General features: G+C 36.7%; 1 protein-coding gene across 1 annotated transcript in view; it reads left to right on the forward strand.

The window, feature by feature from the left end:
- TMEM131 (transmembrane protein 131) overlaps positions 1-21,463 on the forward strand; it is a 227,510-nt gene that overhangs the window by 74,664 nt on the left and 131,383 nt on the right. Inside the window, exon 3 of the mRNA XM_072768088.1 lies at positions 17,122-17,162. Within this exon, the coding sequence (XP_072624189.1) occupies positions 17,122-17,162 (41 nt within the window). The remainder of the gene's footprint in view (positions 1-17,121; positions 17,163-21,463) is intronic.

Genomic DNA, 21,463 nt, shown 5'->3' on the forward strand with positions numbered 1-21,463 from the left:
TTATAAGTGGTTTGCAACTCCCCTTTTTGTTTTCCACATGGTATAAGAGACTAATGCATTTTTAAAAAGCAATTAATAGTCTAAAAACTAGGGTTTTTGTTAACTTTGGTTTGTAATTCCACATTTTATTTTCTACATAGTTTAAAGACTACTATATTTAAAAGAATTATTTGTGTTTTGGATACACACTACATAGAGATGAAATTTTCTGACATTGATAACTGAAAGGTGTAGGGATGAGTCTAGAAAGAAGTAAAGTTTCTGTATATTGTAGAGTGTTACAACTCTAAGATGTTGGGTTCCCATGGGAACTATGAAGAAAATAACTATAGAAAATACACAAAAAGAATCTAAATATTTTGCTATAAAAATCAGCTAAACACAAAAATGACAGTAAAGAATGAAATGGACAAAAAAAAAAAAAAAAGCTATAAGCCATATAGAAAACAAATACCAAAATGACAGAAGTAAATACACTATTGAAGCCAAGTTGGTATTCAAACTAGTTTGTTAAAAATGTAAGATATAAATTATAATCTCTAGAGTAACAATGAAGAAACTAACTTTAAAAATACAAAGAAAAGGAAATGCAGTAACAGCATACACATTCTTTACAAGTACACATGGGACCTATTTCAGGACAGACCATATGTGGGGCCACCATTTAAGTCTCAATAGTTGTTTTTTTTTAATTCAAGTATGATTAACATACAGTGTTATATTAGTTACAGGTGTACAAAATGATGTTTCAACAACTCTTTACATTTCTCCGTGCTCTTCAAGAAAAGTGTATTCTTAATCTCCTTTATTTCACCCATCTCTACACACCCACTTCCCATCTGGCCACTGCCAGTTTTTTTCTCTGTATTTAAGAGTCTGGAGTTTTTTGTTTGTTTCTTTTTTTCTTTGTTTTGTTTCTCACGTTCCGTAGATAATTGAAATCATGTGGTATTTATCTTTCTCAGCCCAACTTATTTCATTTAGCATTATATCCTCTAGATCCATCCATGTTGTTGCAGATGGCAAGATTTCATTCTTTTTATGGCTGAGTAATATTCTATTATATATACATACCACATCTTCTTTATCCATTCATCTATCCATGGACACTTGGTTTGCTTCCATAACTTGACTCTTGTAAATAGTGCTGTATTGAACATAGGGATAAGTATATCTTTTTGAATTAGTGCTTTTGTAATCTTTGTGTAAATACCCAGTAGTGGAATTACTGAATCCTATGGTAATTCTATCTTGAATGTTTGAGGCCCCTCCATACTGTTTTTTATAGTGGCAGACCCAATTTGCATTCCCACATCCTCACCAGCTCTTGTTATTTCTTGTATTTTTAATTTTAGCCATTCCAACATATATAAAGTGATATCTCATTGTGTCTTAATTTTCATTTCCCAAATGATTAGTGATGTTGAGCATCTTTTCATGGCCATCTGAATGTCTTCTTTGGATCAATGTCTATCCAGATCCTCTGTCCATTTTTAAAATCAGATAGGGTTTTTTTTTTTTTTTTTTTTTTTTAGTGTTGTGTAAGTTCTTTATGTATTTTGGATGTTAACCCCTTATCATGTATATCATTTGCAGGTATCTTCTTTCATTCAGTAGGTTGCCTTTCCGTTTTGTTAATGTTTCCTTAACTGCAAAGGCTTTTATTTCAGTGTACTCCCAATGGTTTTGCCTTTGTTTCCCTTGTCTTAGGAGACATCTAGAAAGATGTTTCTTTGGCTAACATCAGAGAAATGAATGACTGCTTATAATTTCTTCTAAGTTTTATGGCTTCTAGTATCACATTTAAGTTTTTACCCTATTTTGAGTTTATTTTTGTATAAGAAGAAGTTGGTTCAGTTTTGTTCTTTTGCATGTAGCTGTCCAGTTTTCCAGGCACCATTTGTTGAAGAGACTTATTTTTCCCACTGTATATTCTTCATTCCTTTGTCATAGATTAATTGACAGTAAAACCATGAGTTGATTTCTGGACTCTATTCTTTTCCATTGATTTATGTGTCCCCCCCCCCCTTTTTTTTTGTGGCAGCAACAATTTGTTTTAATTAGTGTAGCTCTGTCGGATGTCTTGCAATCTGGGATTGTGACACCTCCAGCTTTGTTCTTTTTCAAGATTGCTTTGGCTGTTCAACATCTTTTGTGGTTTCATACAAATGTTAGTATTATTTGTTCTAATTTTGTGAAAAATGTTGTTGGTATTTTGAGAGGAATTGCATTAAATCTGCAGGTTGCTTTGGAAATGTATGTGTGCATGTAATATGCTGTAGGAGTAATTTAACAATATTCTTCCAATCCATAATTGTGGAATATTTTTCCATTTGTTTGTGCCTTCAGCTTTTTTCATCAGTATTTTGTAGTTTTCAGAGTACAGATCTTTTACCATCCTTGGTTACGTTTATTTCTAGGGGTTTTATTATTTTTGGTGCAATTGTAAATGGGATTATTTTCTTTCTACCACTTTATTATTAGCATATAGAAATGCAACAGGTTTCTCTAGATTAATTTTTTATCTTACAACTTCACTCAATTTATTAATCACTTCTAGTATTTTGGTGGAGTCTCTGGGGTTTTCTATATATAGTATCTTGTCATCTGCAAATAGTGAAAGTTTTACTTCTTCCTTACCAATTTGGATGCCTTTTATTATTATTATTATTTTTTTTATTTGACTGCTGTGGCTAGGACTCCCAGTACTGTGTTGAATAAAAATGATGGAAGTGGATATCCTTGTCTTATTCTTGACCTTAGGAGAAAATCTCTTCAGTTTTCAGCACTGAGTATGATGTTAGCTGTGGGTTCTTCATATATGGCCTTTATTATAATGAGGTATGTTCCCCCTACACTTACTTTGTTGATAGTTTCTAGTATGAATCAATGTTGTACTTTGTCAGATGATTTTTCTGCATCTGTTGAGATGATCATATTTTCATTTTTTTTTAAGATTTTATTTATTCATTCATGAGAGACACAGAGAGAGAGGCAGAGACACAGGCAGAGGGAGAGGCAGGCTCCATGCAGGGAGCCTGATGTGGAACTCGATCCCAGGACTCCAGGATCACGCCCTGAGCCGAAGGCAGACGCTCAACTGCTGAGCCACCCAGGCATCCCAAACAAGTAGGATTTATTCCTGGGATACAGGGTTGTTCAATATTTGCAAAAGAATAAAAACGAAGGGATCCCTGAGTGGCTCAGCAGTTGAGCGCCTGCCTTCCCCCCAGGGCGTGATGCTGGAGTCCCGGGATCGAGTCCACATTGGGCTTCCTGCATGGAGCCTGCTTCACCCTCTGTGTCTCTGCCACCATGTCTGTGTGTGTGTGTCATGAATAAATAAATAAAATCTTAAAAAAATAAGTCCCACTTGATCATGATGAATGATTTTTAAAATGTATTGTTTGATTCAGTTTGCTAATATTTGGTTGAGGATTTTTGTATCTGTGTTCATCAGAGATAACTAGCCTATAGTTTTTCTTTTTTGTAGTTCCTTTCTTTATATAATAAATTTATTTTTTATTGGTGTTCAATTTGTCAACATACAGAATAACACCCAGTGCTCATCCCGTCAAGTGCCCACCTCAGTGCCTGCCACCCAGTCACCCCCAACCCCCACCCACCTCCCCTTCCACCACCCCTAGTTCGTTTCCCAGAGTTAGGAGTCTTTCATATTCTGCCTCCCTTTCTGATATTTCCCACTTATTTTTTCTCCTTTCCTCTTTATTCCCTTTCACTATTTTTTATATTCCCCAAATGAATGAGACCATATAAAGTTTGTCCTTCTCCGATTGACTTATTTCACTCAGCATAATACCCTCCAGTTCCATCCACGTCGAAGCAAATGGTGGGTATTTGTAATTTCTAATGGCTGAGTAATATTCCATTATATACATAGACCAAATATTCTTTATCCATTCATCTTTCGATGGACACCGAGGCTCCTTCCACAGTTTGACTATTATGGACATTGCTGCTAGAAACATTAGGGTGCAGGTGTCCCGGCGTTTCATTGCATCTGTATGTTTGGGGTAAATCCCCAGCAGTGCAATTGCTGGGTCGTAGGGCAGATCTATTTTTAACTCTTTGAGGAACCTCCACACAGTTTTCCAGAGTGGCTGCACCAGTTCACATTCCCACCAACAGTGTAAGAGGGTTCCCTTTTCTCCGCATCCTCTCCAACATTTGTTGTTTCCTGCCTTGTTAATTTGCCCCATTCTCACTGGTGTGAGGTGGTATCTCATTGTGGTTTTGATTTGTATTTCCCTGATGGCAAGTGATGCGGAGCGTTTTCTCATGTGCTTGTTGGCCATGTCTATGTCTTCCTCTGTGAGATTTCTGTTCATGTCTTTTGCCCATTTCATGATTGGATTGTTTGTTTCTTTGCTGTTGAGTTTAATAAGTTCTTTATAGATCTTGGATACTAGCCCTTTATCTGATATGTCATTTGCGAATATCTTCTCCCATTCTGTAGGTTGTCTTTTAGTTTTGTTGACTGTATCCTTTGCTGTGCAAAAGCTTCTTATCTTGATGAAGTCCAATAGTTCATTTTTGCTTTTGTTTCTTTTGCCTTCGTGGATGTGTCTTGCAAGAAGTTATTGTGGCCGAGTTCAAAAAGGGTGTTGCCTGTGTTCTTCTCTAGGATTTGGATGGAATCTTGTCTCACATTTAGATCTTTCATCCATTTTGAGTTTATCTTTGTGTATGGTGCAAGAGAGTGGTCTAGTTTCATTCTTCTGCATGTGGATGTCCAATTTTCCCGGCACCATTTATTGAAGAGACTGTCTTTTTTCCAGTGGATAGTCTTTCCTCCTTTGTCAAATATTAGTTTACCATAAAGTTGAGGGTCCAGGGGTCCCTGGGTGGCGCAGCAGTTTAGCGCCTGCCTTTGGCCCAGGGCGCGATCCTGGAGACCCGGGATCAAATCCCACGTCGGGCTCCCAGTGCATGGAGCCTGCTTCTCCCTCTCCCTGTGTCTCTGCCTCTCTCTCTCTCTTTCTCTCTATCATAAATAAATAAAAAAAAAATTAAAAATAAAAAGTTGAGGGTCCACTTCTGGATTCTCTATTCTGTTCCATTGATATATGTGTCTGTTTTTGTGCCAGTACCACACTGTCTTGATGGCCACAGCTTTGTAGTACAACCTGAAATCCGGCATTGTGATGCGCCCCCAGCTATGGTTTTCTTTTTTAAAATTCCCCTGGCTATTCGGGGTCTTTTCTGATTCCACACAAATCTTGAGATACTTTGTTCCAACTCTCTGAAGAAAGTCCATGGTATTTTGATAGGGATTGCATTAAATGTGTAAATTGCCCTGGGTAACAGTGACATTTTTACACTATTAATTCTTCCAATCCATGAGCATAAAATATTTTTCCATCTCTTTGTGTCTTCCTCAATTTCTTTCAGAAGTGTTCTGTAGTTTTTAGGGTATAGATCCTTTACCCCTTTGGTTAGGTTTATTCCTAGGTATCTTATGCTTTGGGGTGCAATTGTAAATGGGATTGACTCCTTAATTTCTCTTTCTTCAGTCTCATTGTTAGTGTATAGAAATGCCACTGACTTCTGGGCATTGATTTTGTATCCTGCCACACTGCCAAATTGCTGTATGAGTTCTAGCAATCTTAGGGGTGGAGTCTTTTGGGTTTTCTATGTAGAATATCATGTCATCAGCAAAGAGGGAGAGTTTGACTTCTTCTTTGCCAATTTAAATGCCTTTTTTTTCTTTTTTGTTGTCTGATTGCTGAGTTTTTTGTAGTTTCTTTATCTGGGTTTGGTATCAGAGTAATGCTGGCCATGTTGAATGAATTTGGAAGCTTTCCTTCCTCTTCTATTTTTTAGAATGATTTCAGAAGAATAGCTTTCTCTCTGGTAGAATTCACCTAGTGAATGGTGAATCTTTTTAGTCCTGGACTTTTGTTTGTTGGGAGTTTTTGATTGCTGATTCAATTTCATTGCTGGTAATCAGTCTGCTCAAATTTTGTATTTCTTCTGGATTCTGTTTTGGAAGGTTATGTTTCTAGGAACGTATCCATTTCTTCTAGGTTGTCCAAATTGTTGGCTTATAATTTTTCATAATATTCTGTTCTAATCCTTTATATTTTGTGTTTTCAGTTGTTTGTCTCTTCCTTCATTTCTGAGTTTATTTGAATCTTCTCTCTTTCTCCTTTTTTTCTGGTGAGTTTTGGTAAAGGTTTATCGCTTATGTTGATCTTTTCAAAGAACCAACTCCTGGTTTCATTAATGTTACATTGTTTTTTTAGTCTCTATTTCATTTATATCTGCTATAATCTTTGTTATTCTTTTCTTTTGCTAGATTTGAGCTTTTTTTTCTTCTTTTTCTAGCTCCTGTCAGTGTATGGTTTTATTACTTATTTGAGATTTTTCTTGCTTCTTGAGCTAGGCCTGTTATGTTTATAATCTTCTGTCTTAGAACAGTTTTTGCCTCAGTGCAAAGATTTTGGGCCATTGTGTTTTCATTGTCATTTACCTCTATATTTTTTAATTTCTTCTCTGGTTTCTCAGTTGACTCATTCATTGTTCAGTAGCATGTTACTTAGCTTCCATGTATTTGTGTTCTTCGCACATTTTTTTTCTTGAGATTGATTTCTAGTTTCATACTGTTGTGGTTGGAAAAGATGCATAATATGATTTCACTCTTTTTGAATTTATTGAGGCTTCTTTTATGGCCTAACATGATCTATCTGGGAGAATGTTCCTTGTGCACTTCAAAGCATGTATTCTGCTGTTTGGGAATGGAATGTTCTGAATATATCTATTAGGTCCTCTGGTTCAGTGTGTCATTCAAAGCTATTGTTTCTTTGTCGATTTTCTGTCTGGATCATCTATTCATTGATGTAAGTGGGGTGTTAAAGTCCTTTACTTTTACTGCAATACTATCAATTTCTTTTATGTATTTTAACAATTGCTTTATATATTTAGATGCTGTCATGTTTGGTGCATAAATATTTACAATTATTCTCTTATTAGATTGTTTTATCATTATGTAGAGCCCTTCTTTGTCTCTTGTTATATAGTCTTTGTTTTAAGACACATTTTTTGTGATAAAAGTGTGCTACCCTACCTTTCTTTTCATTTCATTTGCATAGTACGTATTTTTCCATCTCTTTACTTTCAATCTGCATGTGTCCATAGGTCTGAAATGAATCTCCTGTGGGCTGCATATAGATATATCTTGCTTTATTATCATTCCATCACCCTGTGTCTTTTCATTGCAGCATTTAATGCATTCATATTTAAAGTAATTGTTGATAGATATGTACTGATTACCATTTTGTTCATTTGTTTTATGGTGGTTTTTGTAGTTCTCTGTTCCTTCTCATGCTTTCTTGTTGTTTGATGGCTTTCTTTAGTAATATGCTTGGGTTCTTTCCTTTTTATTTTTTGCTTTTTTTTTTTTTTTTTTTTTAGATTTTTAAAAAATTTATTTATTTGACAGAGAGGGAGAGAGAGAGTGAGCACAAGCAGGGTAAGTGGCAGGCAGAGGAAGAGGGAGAGGTGGGGCTCAATCCCAAGACCCCAGGATCATAACCTGAGCTGAAGGCAGGCGCTTAACCAACGGAGCCACGTAGGTGCCCCTATTTTTTGCATATCTATTACAGGCTTTTAATTTGTGTTTTTCATTAGGTTAATATATAAGTCTTATGCTGATGGTAGTTATTATTAAGTTGATGGTCAGTTAAGTTTGAATTGATTCTAGAAGCACTAAATTTTTACTCCTCCCTACCCATGTTCTGTGTATTATAATGTCATCCTCTCCATTCTTTTATTTTGTGAATCTTTTGACTCATTTTAATATATGTAATTGATTTTACTGCTTTTGTGCTTTAATGTCTCTACTATTTTTATATTTGCTGAATCTACTACTTATATTATGTTTGCATTTACCTATGAAATTTTTCTTTTCATAACTTTCTTACTGCTGATATGGCCTTTCCTTTTCGGTCAAAGAATTCCCTTTCCTATTGTCAGACTGGTTTAGTGATAATGAACTTCTTTAACTTTTGTCTGGGAAACTCTTTCTCTTTCCTTCTATTCTGAATGATAGCTTTGCTGGGTAGAGTATTTTCTGTTTCAAGTTTTTCCCTTCAGCACTTTTAAGATATTATGCCAATCTCTTAATTATTGTGTGTCTTGGTGTGGCCCTCCTTGGGTTGATTTTGTTGCAGATTCTCTGTGCTTCCTAGATCTGGATATCTGTTTCATTCCTCAGAGTGAGGAAGTTTTCAACTATTATTTCTTCAAATAAATTTCTTGTCCTGTTTTCTCTTTCTTTTCCTCAGATCCCTGTAATGCAAATGTTATTACACTTACTGGTATCGCTGAGTTTCCCTAATTTATTCTGATTTTTTACTATTCTTTTTTCTTTTTGCTGTTTCAGCTTGTTTGCTTTCCATTTACTCTGTCTTCCAGCTCACTGATCTGTTCTTCTTGCCTCCTTCAATATGCTATTGACTCCCTATAGTATATTTTTAATTTCAATTATTGAATTCATCTCTGATTGGTTCTTTTTTATATTTTCTTTTTGTTGAAGTTCTAAGATCCTTCACTCTCTTCTCTCAAGTCCAGTGTCTTTGTGACCATTACTTTGAATTTTTTATTAGGTATATTGTTTATCTCCATTTCATGTAGCTCTTCTGGTATTTTTTATTCTGTTCTTTCATTTGGGACATATTCCTGTATCCTTGTTTTGTCTAACTCTCTGAATTTATTTCTGTGTATTAGGAAAAATCAGCTCTGTTTCCTGATTTTGAAAGTAGTGGCCTTCAGAAGAAGAGTTTCTATGGTGCCCCATAGCATAATGACCCAGGTTCATCAGAACCAGGCATTACAGGCGTGTCTCCTGTGTGGGTTGCGTGTACCCTACTGTTGTGACTAAGCTGTATTTGCTTTCATTCCAGGCAGCTGCAGTTGCCGTTGCCCACTTTACCTGTATGGGCCATAGTTTGGTCCCTGTGCTGTTAAAGAGCCAGTCTAGAGCCACCTCGCACTTCTAGTTAGGTGGTATCTAGTGGTCAGACCAGATGCCTGTCTTCAGCCCATTTCCCTGGTCTGCAGTTACATGGAACTGGTGCCCCCTGAGATCTTTTTGTTGGTGGACAGGGCTGGCAGTTGGATCAGGTGTCTACTCCCAGTTTATCTGCTGGGGCTGCAGTCAGACTGGTGTGTGTGGTTATCTTACCCTTTTCCCAGAGCAGGAGTTACTTTGGAGTGGTATTGGTCCCTGCCAGGACTGCTTGCAGGAAGTGACATAGCAGGAGCCACTTTGAATGGAGTGTTACCAAGTAGAGCAGGTTTTATGGGGCAGATCTGCAGGAAAATGCTGGTGTGTAGTGCACAGTCTTAGCAACGAGGGTGTTTTCACTGGCTCCCACAGCTGTCCAGCTGTGTGGGAGGGTGGGAGATAGAAGGCCTTTTGTTCATAGAGGAGTCTCTTAAAGATCCCTGCCACTCTAGCACGTGTTGATTTTAGTAAATAAATCACCTTCACATAAACCCCAGGTGCTTTTCAAACTGCTGCTAATGTAGCTCCATGGGATTCTTTGTCTTGTTTTCTCTTTAAAGGCAGGGACTCTGTTTCCTAAGGCCCTCTGGCTTTCCCAGAGCAAACTAAACCCACTGATTTTTAAAGTACCCAGTGTTAAGCTCTACTGATTGGAGCTTAACTTTACGTTGGTTTTCAAAGTCAAAAGTTATGTGGTCTTATCTTCTTAGGATAGGTCCCCAGACATGGGGTGTGGAGTTTGCTCCTATCATATAGTAGTATCATGTGTATGAATCTTAAGGATATACACTAAGTGAAATAAATCAGTTACAGAAACATAAATACTATATGGTTCCACTTACATGAGGTACTTAGAGTAGTCAGAGTTGTAGTGACAGAAAATAGAATGGTTCTCTACAGGCCTGGAAGGAGGAGGGAATGGAGAGTTGTTTAATGGCTACAGAATTTCAACTTTGCAAGATGGAAGGATTTCTGTAGATACATGGTGGTGATGGTTGCACATCACTGCAAATAAATTTGATGCCACTGAACTGTACAATTAAAAATAGTTAAGATGGTAAGTTTTACACATGTGTATTTTACTATAAGAAAAGGAAAAACAAAATTTGATGGCAGGATAGATTTGGCTTATGGACTGTAAATTATCAACCACTGTTCTAAATTTTCTTACTGTTTTTTTTAAGATAAAGGGAGAGGGAGGGGATCCCTGAGTGGTTCAGTGGTTTGGCGCCTGCCTTTGGCCCAGGGTGTGATCCTGGAGTCCTGGGATCGAGTCCCACGTCGGGCTCCCAGCATGGAGCCTGCTTCTCCCTCTGCCTTTGTCTCTGCCCCGCGTGCTCGCTCACTCTCTCTCTGTCTATAATGAATAAATAAATAAAATCTTTAAAAAAAAAGGGGGGGGAGAGGGAGCTGTGATTTTGACATACACAGAATTATAAAATTATTAAAGTACTCCTCTTTTTAAAGAAAGTGGTTCTATTAGAAAAGAAATATATGATGTAGAAAATAGGAAAATTTGGAAAAATAATAAATAACTATAGTATTTACTGGGTATTGTCAAGTGCCAGACACTCTTTTAAATTCTTAAAAACATGAGCTAGTTAATAGTTTTATGATCTTTTTCAGGGGAGCATATTAAAGAATAGAGAATTTAAGTAATTTAACCCAGTAAATGTTTAGTATGTGGTAAAACTAGAACAGAATTCAAAACCAAGCTTTTGGACTCTAAAGCCTAAGTTCTGAACTACTATGCTCTAGAGTGGGGGCTTGGGGGTTATCCTTATATCCCAATACCCAAGTGTAATACAGGTTAATACTTATTTCCTTTCCATGATTTTCTCTGCAAACATAGCTTTGATTTCTCATTCTGCATAGTCAGTCAGTTTTACATTATAATAACTAATTTTATGCCCAGAGCAGCTATTTCTCATAATGTCAAGTTAATTGCCTGTTTTTGGAGGTGGGGAAATGTATGGGGCACTAGAAGTCCCTCATCAGAGGCTAACATCTGTACAGCTCTTTGCAGTTGACAGAAAGCCTCTTCAGATATTTTCCAAGGTTATTGGCTAGTGAGAGCAGAGTTGGTATTTGAACACAGGTTCTTTGGTTTTGTTTTTGTTTTTTTTACTTCAAATTCTGAGTCTTCTCAGACCTATCTGCTCCCCATCACATGCTAATTTTTGACTCAGTACTCTCTTCACAGTACCATTTCGTACCCTCTGTTTTAAAAATAAGTGGTACAAAAGAAGTTAAATAGCTAGCTCAAAAATAGCCTTAAAAATAGGAACAAAGAACACCAAAAGATATTAAAACAGTATTAAAATATTCAGACAGCTCTCACATCTTATACAAAAATTAGCTAAAAAATGATTGTAGACTTAAATATAAAACTATACAAAAATATATAAAACTATAAAGCTTTTAGGGGAAAAAAAAACTGTAGAAAAACTTCAGGATATAGGGTTAGGCAGAAGTTCTTGACATCAAAGACTTGATACCAGAAGTACAATCCATAAAGGAAAACCTGATAAATTAAAAGCTTGCTCTGCCAAAGACTGTGTGAAGAAGATAAAAAAACAGAGAATATATAGACTAAGAGAAAATATTTGCAGACCATATATCTGACAAAGGACCTAGTTTTTAGAGTTTCTAAAGAACTCTCAAAACTCAATAATAAAATCCAATCAAGAATCAGCAAAGGACATGACTAGATATTTTACTGAAAAGAATGTACAGATGGCAAAAAGACATTTGAAAACTGCTCAGCCATATTATCCACCCAGAAAATACAAATTAAAACCCACAAACTCACAAATCTTTTCATTCTAAGATTATTAATGTTGTAACCTTTACAACATTAAGGGTGTGGTTTTTTCTTCCTTTTTTGGGGAGTAGGGGCATTTACCCTGTCTGTTTTTGCCCATAATTTGTCAGCATTTCTGCATTATTTTGTATTAGGTATTTACAGTTTATATTTGGGCTTTGGTTTTCTAACACAGTCTTTTTGTCTTTTTTAAACAGAGTTTATCTCATTTATTTTATACTATATATATTTATACCATGTAATTTTTATGTTTTATTTTTTGTTTACTCTTGATTTAGGAGCTTAATTTTCAGATGTACATTTAAAATATTTTAAACCTTTATTTCTCAAATTACTTCAAAAACAAAATGTCTATTGTGATCTTTCTCTTTCAATACTTCGGGTGTTTTGTTGGCATGTGCTGAGATTTTTATTCTTATTTGTTATAATTAAATGACTTTTCTATTTTGTGGCTTACACTTCAAAAACAACATTACTTTCTGCTTTTCTAATCTTGTTTCCACAGTTCCTTTGCCGTGACCATCTGCCTATCTTTCACAAGACAGCTTCCTCATTTGCAATTCTTCATGAGTAATCTTGTTGGCCAGATTGTCTTCATGAAAAATTTTTTCCCCTTTAAGAAAGTGTGCATGGGTGATAAACTTTCTGAGTTCCCTTTCTGTCAACTTCACATGAGAACCACAGAGTTTTGCACGTTCTAGAATTCTTAGGTTATGTTCTTTATTGAAGTATGAGTGACACACAATAAACTGTACATGTTTAAAGAATACTTGAAGAGTCTAAATACGTATACACTTGTGAAACCATAACTGAAATCAAGATAACATATCCATCACCCAGAAGTTTACTTGTGACCCTTGGCAATCCCTCCATCCTCACTCTCCCATCTCTAGACGATTGCAGTCACTGATCTGCTGTCACTATCAGCTTATATTGTAAACCATTTTATGTAAATGCATTCACACAAATGTACTTTGATGGGGTGGGAAGGAGGTCTGGTCTGACTCAGCGTACTTATTTTGAGATTCATCTATATTGTATCATCAGTTTATTTTTTTTCCTCAAATGTTATTTTCTGCTCTTTCAAAAAATAATTTATTGTTGTAAAATGATAAATGTTTAAAGAAAAAAGAAACGTTCCCAGTTTTTAATTCTTTTTTATTGCTGAGTAGTATTTTATTGCTGTGTAGATATACCACAATTCATTTATTCATTCACCTGTTAATGGAAATTTGGGTTGTTCCAGTATTGACTTCTGTAAGCATGCTATAAACATAAAGCTGCAATAATCATTCATGTCCAAGTATTTTTCTTGTGTTTCTCTTGGGGAAATATCTAGGAGTGGAGTGGCATCATCATGATAGGGGTATGTTTAATTTTGTAAAAAAATTGCCAGGCTTTTTCTAGAGTGGTGGTTCTGTTTTACATTCCCACTAACAATGTGTGGAAGTTCTAGTTCTACATTCTTCAAACTCTTGGTGTATTTTCAATTTTGGACATTATAAAAGGTGTGTAATATATGGTTATAGTTCAAATTTGCTTTTCCTTAATAACATACTGAGCATCTTTTCATGTGCTTAGCTGATATTTTTATTATTGCTTATTTTAAAAGACTGTGTGGTTTTATTAGATTAACATGTTCTTTATATGTTTAGTATACAAGTATTTCATCAAATATGTGATTAGCATATATTCTCAATATATGGTTCGCCTTTTCATTTTCATAACAATGTCTTTTGGTGAGAATATTTTTAAAATTTTTATGAAGTCCAGTCTGTCAGTTTTTTCTTTTACAGTTAGTGGCTTTTGTCTGTTTCATGAAATCTTTGTTTCCAAGATTGCAAAGATAATCGCCTTTGTTTTCTTGTTGAAGCTGTATAATTTTAGTTTTTATGCTTAAAACTATGATATGTATAAAAGTAATTTGAGTCCATGGTGTAACATAAGGATAAAGGCTCATTTTTCCCTTACATAAGTTTGTCCTATTGTTCCAGCACCATTTGCTGAAAAAGATACAGGTTTTTCCATTGAATTGCATTGATGCCTGTGTTGAAAATCAAATGACTGTACATGTGCCAATTTTGGACTTTTTCCAGTTCTGCTGATCTGTTTGTCTATATGTCAATACCACCCTGTCTTTTTAAAAATTGTAGTAAAATATATGTAACATAAAAATTACATTTTAATTGTATATAGTTCAGTGACCCTGAGTACGTTCGTATTTGTCTTTGCATCACTACCAGCTCCAGAACTCTTTCATTATCCAAAAACGAAATTGCTCTGTACTCATTAAATAATAATACCTCATTCCCTTCACCCTAACCCTTGACAAGCACTATACAACTTTCTGTTAATGTGACTATTTTAAGTACTTCATATAAATAGGATCATGTAGTATTTATACTTTTGTGACTGGTTTATTTCATTTAGTATGGACTTCGTCTTTGAGATGTTTTCATGTGGTAGTATATGTCAGAATTTTCTTCCTTTTTTAAGGCTGAATACTCTGTTGTACATATAAACCACATTTTGTTTGTCCATTTATCCATTGGTAGACACTTGGATTACTTGCACACTTTATTGTGGATCATGCTGCTCTGAACATGAATGTCACATATTTGTGTCCCTGCTTTCTGCTTTTCAGTTCTTTTGGGTATACGCCTAGAAGTGGAATTGCTGGATCGTGTGGTAATTCTACATTTAATTTTTTTGAGGAACCACCATACCATTTTCCACCACAGCACTACATTCTGCATTCCCATTAACAGTGCACAAGGGTAGCAATTTCTCCACAACCTTACCAGCACTTGTTATTTTCTGGTTTTTTGATAGTTGCTATCCTGATGGGAATAAGGTGGTATCTCATTGTAGTTTTGATTTCATTTCCCTAATAATTAGTGATGTTGAGTGTTTTTTCGTGGGCCCGTTGGCCATTTGTATACTTTTTTTTTTCATTTGTATATATTCTTTGGAGAAATGTCTATCACTCATTTTTTAAAAAGATTTATTTATTTATTTTAGAGAGCAAGTGTGAGCACAGGGGAGGAGCAGAGAGAGAGGGAAAGAGAGAATCTCTAGCAGATTCCATGCTGAGCTTGGAGCGCAAGGGCTTGATCTCATGACCCTGAGATCATGGCCTGAGCTAAAACTAAGAGGTGAATGCTTAACCAACTGAGCCACCCAGGCACCCCTACCCATTTTTTAATCAGGTTTGTTTGTTTGCTGTTTATTAATAGCAACGTTGAATTTAGTAGTTCTTTATTTATTTGTATATTAACCCTTTATATCAGATACATGGTTTGCAAACATTTTCTCCCATAATAAAAAATCTTGGGGACTTTTGGGTGCTCATTAAGTGCCTGCCTTTAGGTCAAGTTATGATCTCAGGGTCCTAGGATCAAGCCCTGAGTTTGGCTCCCTGCTCAGTGGGAAGTCTGCTTCTCCCTCTCCCTCTGCCCCTCCTCTTGCTCCTGTTTTCTCTCTCTCTCTCTCTCAAATAAAATCCTTAAAAATTTTTTTTCATAATGAAAAGGTAAACATATTTTTAAGCACAGAAAATACAAAGAGTTGAGAATGAATATCCGTTTATCTACCCTGAGATAGATTATTAACATTTTGCCATATGTGCTTTATACACACACATACTTCCATGCACATGCAAGTCATATTGCTGAAACATTTTAAAGAAAATTACAGATATCCTGACACTTCACCTTCACTCGAGCTTTTACTTTCAAACAATGTCATTTTCCCACATATTTCTCCTATGTACATTCTCCAAAATACTATTTCAAAATAATATATTTTAATGGGAAAAATAATGCCACAACTCTATTGTTTTCTGATTACAACATAGAAACTAATCTTTTGGGGTAAGTTCACTGATGGTATTCCTTAGAGGTTTTGGCATTTTCTCACATATCATTAAGAACTTACCTTTGCCGATTGTCTACCAATTTCTTGCTTTTTCACTTGTTCTCCTCTTCTCCATCCTCTCTACACTGCCGCCAGAATATTGTCTTTAAAATTAAATCAGACCATGTCTGTCTCAGTCTCTCTTACTCCTTCAGACCCCTTTGTATTTCATTTGAGTAGAACACATTACAAACTTCTTACCCTGGCTTCTTACCAAGACACAGCATAGTCTTGGCCTTGCCCAGTCTTTCAACCTCATTATAAACTTCTCTTGCCCTTTGCCTCTGAGCTCCATCCAAATAGACCTTCTGTCTATTCTTGAACATCCAGGCTTTTTCCTAAGTAGGACCTGTGTACATGTTGTTTTCTCCATCACCATACAGCCTTGTTTCCACACACAGCTCTTTTTTACACTTGATCACATTCAGTATAGATGTGATCTCTTCAGACAAGCCTACCCTCATGACATATTGAAGCATATCACCTATTTATTCTCTTTCACAGCACCTTTTCAACATTGTCCTAGTTCTTTCATATTTATTTAGGTTTTTTTAAAAAAAATATTTTACTTATTAATTTGAGAGAGATTGCGCACAGAGGGAAAAGTGAAAGGAAGAAGCAGACTCCCCATAGAGCAGAGAGCCCAATGCAGGGTTCCATCCAGGACCCTGAGATCATGACCTAGCCCAGGACAGATGCTTAACTGACTGAGCCACCCAGGCTTCCATGTATATTTAGTTTTAAAAGGCTGTCTCCCTTTCCATTTGCCTACAACCTTGAGCTCCCTGGCAGTTGGAGGAAGGGAAGGGCTCCCTACACCAGCACCTGCTACACAGTTGGTAAGCAGTGAGCAGTGAGAGACACAAGTAACCTCACAAAGTAATTGTAAAGAGGATTCTTCACACAGGATGTATTGGTTTGGGAAACTTTTTAAAAAATATATTTTATTTATTCATTCATGAGAGACACAGAGTGAGAGAGGCAGAGACATAGGCAGAAAGAGAAGCAGGCTCCATGCAGGGAGCCCGATGTGGGACTTGATCCCGGGACTCCGGGACCACGCCCTGAGCCAAAGGCACACTCAACCGCTGAGTCACCCAGGTGTCCCAGTGTGGCAAAAATCAATCACATTACTTTGTATTCTTTTCATGTGTGTTTAAAATTTAAATCCCAAATTATTCTCTCATTCGAATTACATAATATCATTTCATATGATTTAAGGATTGGGTTTAACCTGAAAATCTAAGTGTGAGTAAAAGATCAAATTTGAAACTGCAGTATATTTTGGATGTTCTGTATGTCTGTAGTAGAAAGGTTTGTTTTCAGTATTTTCATTGTTTTCTTCCTTTCACAGACTGAGACAACACTTGGACTCAGTTCGTATCAACAGAAAAGGTAAGGAAAGAATATATATATTTTATAATATATAAAATTTGTTGTATTTAATAACATACTAACATAATTTCAGTTCCTTCCGGGGTATTCCAGCAATACTGTCCTTCTCCTACACCAGCTTTTTTGGTGAAGAAGAAAGAGCAAGTTATAAATTACATTTTATCATGTATTTCAAGTATGGAAAACCAAGTTGAGATCTGAATTTGCATGTAATGTGTTGTTTAGCCCTTCTCCCCATCATATTTGAAGGGGTGTTACTCATAACAAGGGGTGAAACACCTCTTGCTTCTTAAAGGGCCAGCTTTGTAACTCCCTAGTAACTTCTCATGGCTCTTCTTGCCTTTTATGGACTATTTTTGTTTCTCAATAACTACATGGTTTCTGCCTGCAGGCCCCTGGGGAGGAACTCAGAGCAATGAAACCCAGTCTTGTGACTAAAAGAGACCCATTTTGAACACAGCTCCTCTATGATAATAAACTAGGGAGTGTACCCTCAGGTATTATGAAAATATGTACGTGCATGTGAATTTGAAGATGTCTTCCTCACATCCAAATTCTTTGGTTTTTTGGTAGATTCTCACATCTATTAGAGAAACAATATAAAAAAAAATGTTACTATCCTGATAACCTTTCCATACCCTGTGAGGGTCCGCACTTGATATTTAAAAGAGAATAAGAGCTGTGAATTAGACCTCCTTGAACATCCTCAGGCTACTGAAATGCAGATTTTATTAGCAAAGAACTTTATTTTGAGGGAGAAATAGCACATACTCAGCATAAGACGACTAAAGCTTAACTTCATAAATACAATAATGAAACTCTTGCTTCCCATTGTTCTAATGTTATATGCCCTGTTGAGACCAGCTTTACCCATGAGCCCTACCCAAAAGACACCCACTGCCTATAGTAAGGGAGTATATAGTATGCCTTTTGTATTATAAAGCATAACGCCACCCTTACATCCCTCTACTCCTTCCCAAATATTTTTGGCACTAGGATGGATTGTTTTCAAGAGCGCTACACATCTAGCCTGATGCCATATGGGCTAGACCATCTAAGAACCCTAGTAGAACTCTGTGACTCCTCTAGAGCTAAACTAGTGGGAGGGAGAGCACACCTCTTATCTTATGCTTCTTCCTTGTTATTTCATTCCAGCCGTTAGGAAATTAACTATGAGATTATATTGGCTACATTTATGAAGATGATGTTATTTATCCATGATCAAGATTTGGCTTAAGTTATTTTCCTAGTATAATGAAGAATTTACATCAGTACATAATTATATTCTGATCTCATGTTCTACTTATCTGGGATCTACATCTGCCCAACAAACTACTCCAGTTTACTGGCATAAAGCAATCATATTATGCCATCAGAATCTGTAGGCCAGGAGTTTAGACACAGCACAGCAGAGACTTCTTATCTCTGCTCCATGATGATCAGGGCCTCAGCTGGGGAGACTCCAGAGCTGGAGTCGTGTTCACTTGCATGCTGATGGTAGCTTGTTACCTGGGACTTCAGCTGGGCTGTCACTTAGAATGCTTACATGTGGGCCCTTTTGTGTGGTCTTTTCACAAAGGCTTGTTTGGCATCCCTCACAGCATGATAGCTGGATTTCAAGAGTGAACATTGCAAAGAGAACCAGTAGAAACTACCACTTTTTGTGACCTTCCCTCTAAAGTCATAGTGTTACCTCTGTCAGCTGCTACCGTTCAGCCAGTTACTTGGGTTGGTCTTGATTCCACGCATGGGGGAAGGGGGAAAGATGTAGGGATGGGGCAGGGTGAGGGGAATGACCCCTATCTATCTAGGGCAGGAATAGCAGATGATGATTTGCAATGTTTTAAAATCATCACACTTCACTTTTTTTTTCTTTGACTAAGATCATGAATTCAGTAGACGACTGGGTTCAAATTGGTATGCATACCCTGTGGGTATGAAGCTAGTTTAGGTACTAAACATATGTTTTAGCCCAGGCTGCTGTCACAAAATACCACACAGACTGAGTGGCTTAGACAGCATTTATTTCTCACAGTTTTGGAGGCTAGGAGGTCCAAGTGGCGGGAGAGAATGGAAGCAAGCACTCTGGTGTCATTTCTTTTAAAGGCACTAACACTATCATGAAGGCTTCATTCCTGTGACCTTCTCTAAACCAAATTACCTCTCAAAACTTGTCATATTAGGGATTAGAGCATCAACATACAAATTTGGGGGGGGATGCAATTCAGTCCATATCAATATACAGGTATAAATTTAGATTGTGAGCCTCATATCAACTAACAAAAAACTAAGGGACTATATTTGCGAATTAGCCTTATTAAGTCATTTAAAAATGTGTGACATGGAAAAGCAAATACAACCTCCATACTTAAAAAGTACATGATGATCAGAACATAGCTTCCACACATGTGGTTTTTTTTTAATATGTGGCTCACTGCTGCACAAAGTAGACACTGCCAAAGCTCTCATTTCAGTAAGCATAACTTTAATGAAAATGTATATATAAAATAAAATGTGAATGAAAATCTAAAGCGTGCAGTTGTAGAACAACAGAAGTAAGATATGTAGTTGTAAAACAATAGAAATTAAAATTTTTTCAGTATAAAAACAAACTATTTGATAAAAATGTCAGCGTTTGGGTTTAAGAATTTGACTAAGATGCAAGTTGCATGATTCAAGAGGATTCTAAGTACAGGAGACCCTAACAGATGGTCTTATTGAGCCCCTTGACACACGAGGAAGCTGAGAGCCTTAGGACCCAAGGATATATGCTCACGACTAAAGCGGCAAAGTTTCAGTTAGAACTCATCTTCAGATGACCAGTCCTGTGTTGTGTTTGCTTTGTTTTCATAGCAAGTATGCGGTTCTTCCATATTCCCCCGATTCTCTTTGCAGACAGTATTCCTGGCAGTTTTTAAAAATATCTGCTCCGTGCCAGGACTGTTGTATGCACAGCCCCTACAAGTGTCTCAAAAGGCAGTGAAGACATTCCCTCTGATGTGATCATGAAGCCTAGGTGTTAAAGTAACAAAGCAGAGCCTACTTTGTGGAAGAAAGCAGCACACTTGAAAAGGATGTTTTAAAGGGGTTAGTTGTAGGAATCAAGGTATACAAGACCCACACATGGGCTTCACTTGAATCATCAAAATGGTCCACAAGGCCCAAGTCATAGCTGAGTTGAAGGTTGGCTTCTGACTTGAGAGCATGGTCTCTACCTCTGCACATTGCCCGCCTCTACCAGTCTCTCCTTAGGGGCACAACCAGTGTCCACTGAGCATTAGAGATTGCTGGGAGAGAGGGATGCTTTGTCTTTTGAACTTCTGTAGTCATTTCTGCATCAATTTTTCACTGTTTTTGCTTCCCAGTTGTATAATCCATGTGCTGCCTGCCTTCTGGCTGTTACGAAGCCAGTAGATTCAGCCCTGTCCTTTCTTATATTGCCTGTACATGATCTTTTGGGTCAAAACTCTGACTCTGTAAGTGAAACTTAACCTGCCACAGGGAAATTTGTATCATGAAAACCTTAGCTGATAGAATGATTCTGTAGCTAGTGGATTGTATGGCAGTACAATGGTAGATGCTGGCCTCTGGCTACCATTTCTTTCTCTCCTGCCTTTTCCTCCCTCCTCCCCCTCACCACCTACCATTATCATCTCCATTAGTTTTGGGGACAGGCTTGGCTCCAAGGACTTTCAGGACACTCTGCAAGGGAATGAACTGCTGCTTTCATGACCTCAGAATTGTGGGAAGTAAAACCATGAAAAACAATTTTCCAGGATACTCATTTTTTTCTATTCCTCTCCTGTGTTCTGGTTCACCCTTTCACACTTGTTTTAATATGGTTATCAATTACATGATACTGTTTTGTTTGAAAAGCATGGGTTGGCTCTATGATATAATGGTGGAGGGTGTCATACAGTGTTCCCTCAGTGTTGATTTGAGTTGAACACCAAAGTATTATAATAAATACCAGTAATGATTTAAAATTTTGTGACATGAGGCCATTTTTTATGGTTGATTTTTCCTAGGATTGTGGAGCCCTGTGATGAAAAATTAGGAATCAAAAGTCCTGAGTTCTCTGTTTACCATCTGTGTTGCCTTGAAAGCAACTGCTTAACTGCTCTGAGTGTGACTTTCATTTGCAAACTGGGAAAGATTATTTCTCTCCATGATGTATATGATACAAGGTTATATAAGTTTGCTGTGAGAATCAAATGAAAATATTTATTTGGGTAACTGTAGTTTATAAACTTTAAAATGTTATATGAACATAAGTTTTGGGTACTTGATAATTTATTTGC

Source organism: Canis lupus, chromosome 11 (assembly GCF_048164855.1).
Source record: "Canis lupus baileyi chromosome 11, mCanLup2.hap1, whole genome shotgun sequence".
Lineage (NCBI taxonomy): Eukaryota > Metazoa > Chordata > Mammalia > Carnivora > Canidae > Canis > Canis lupus.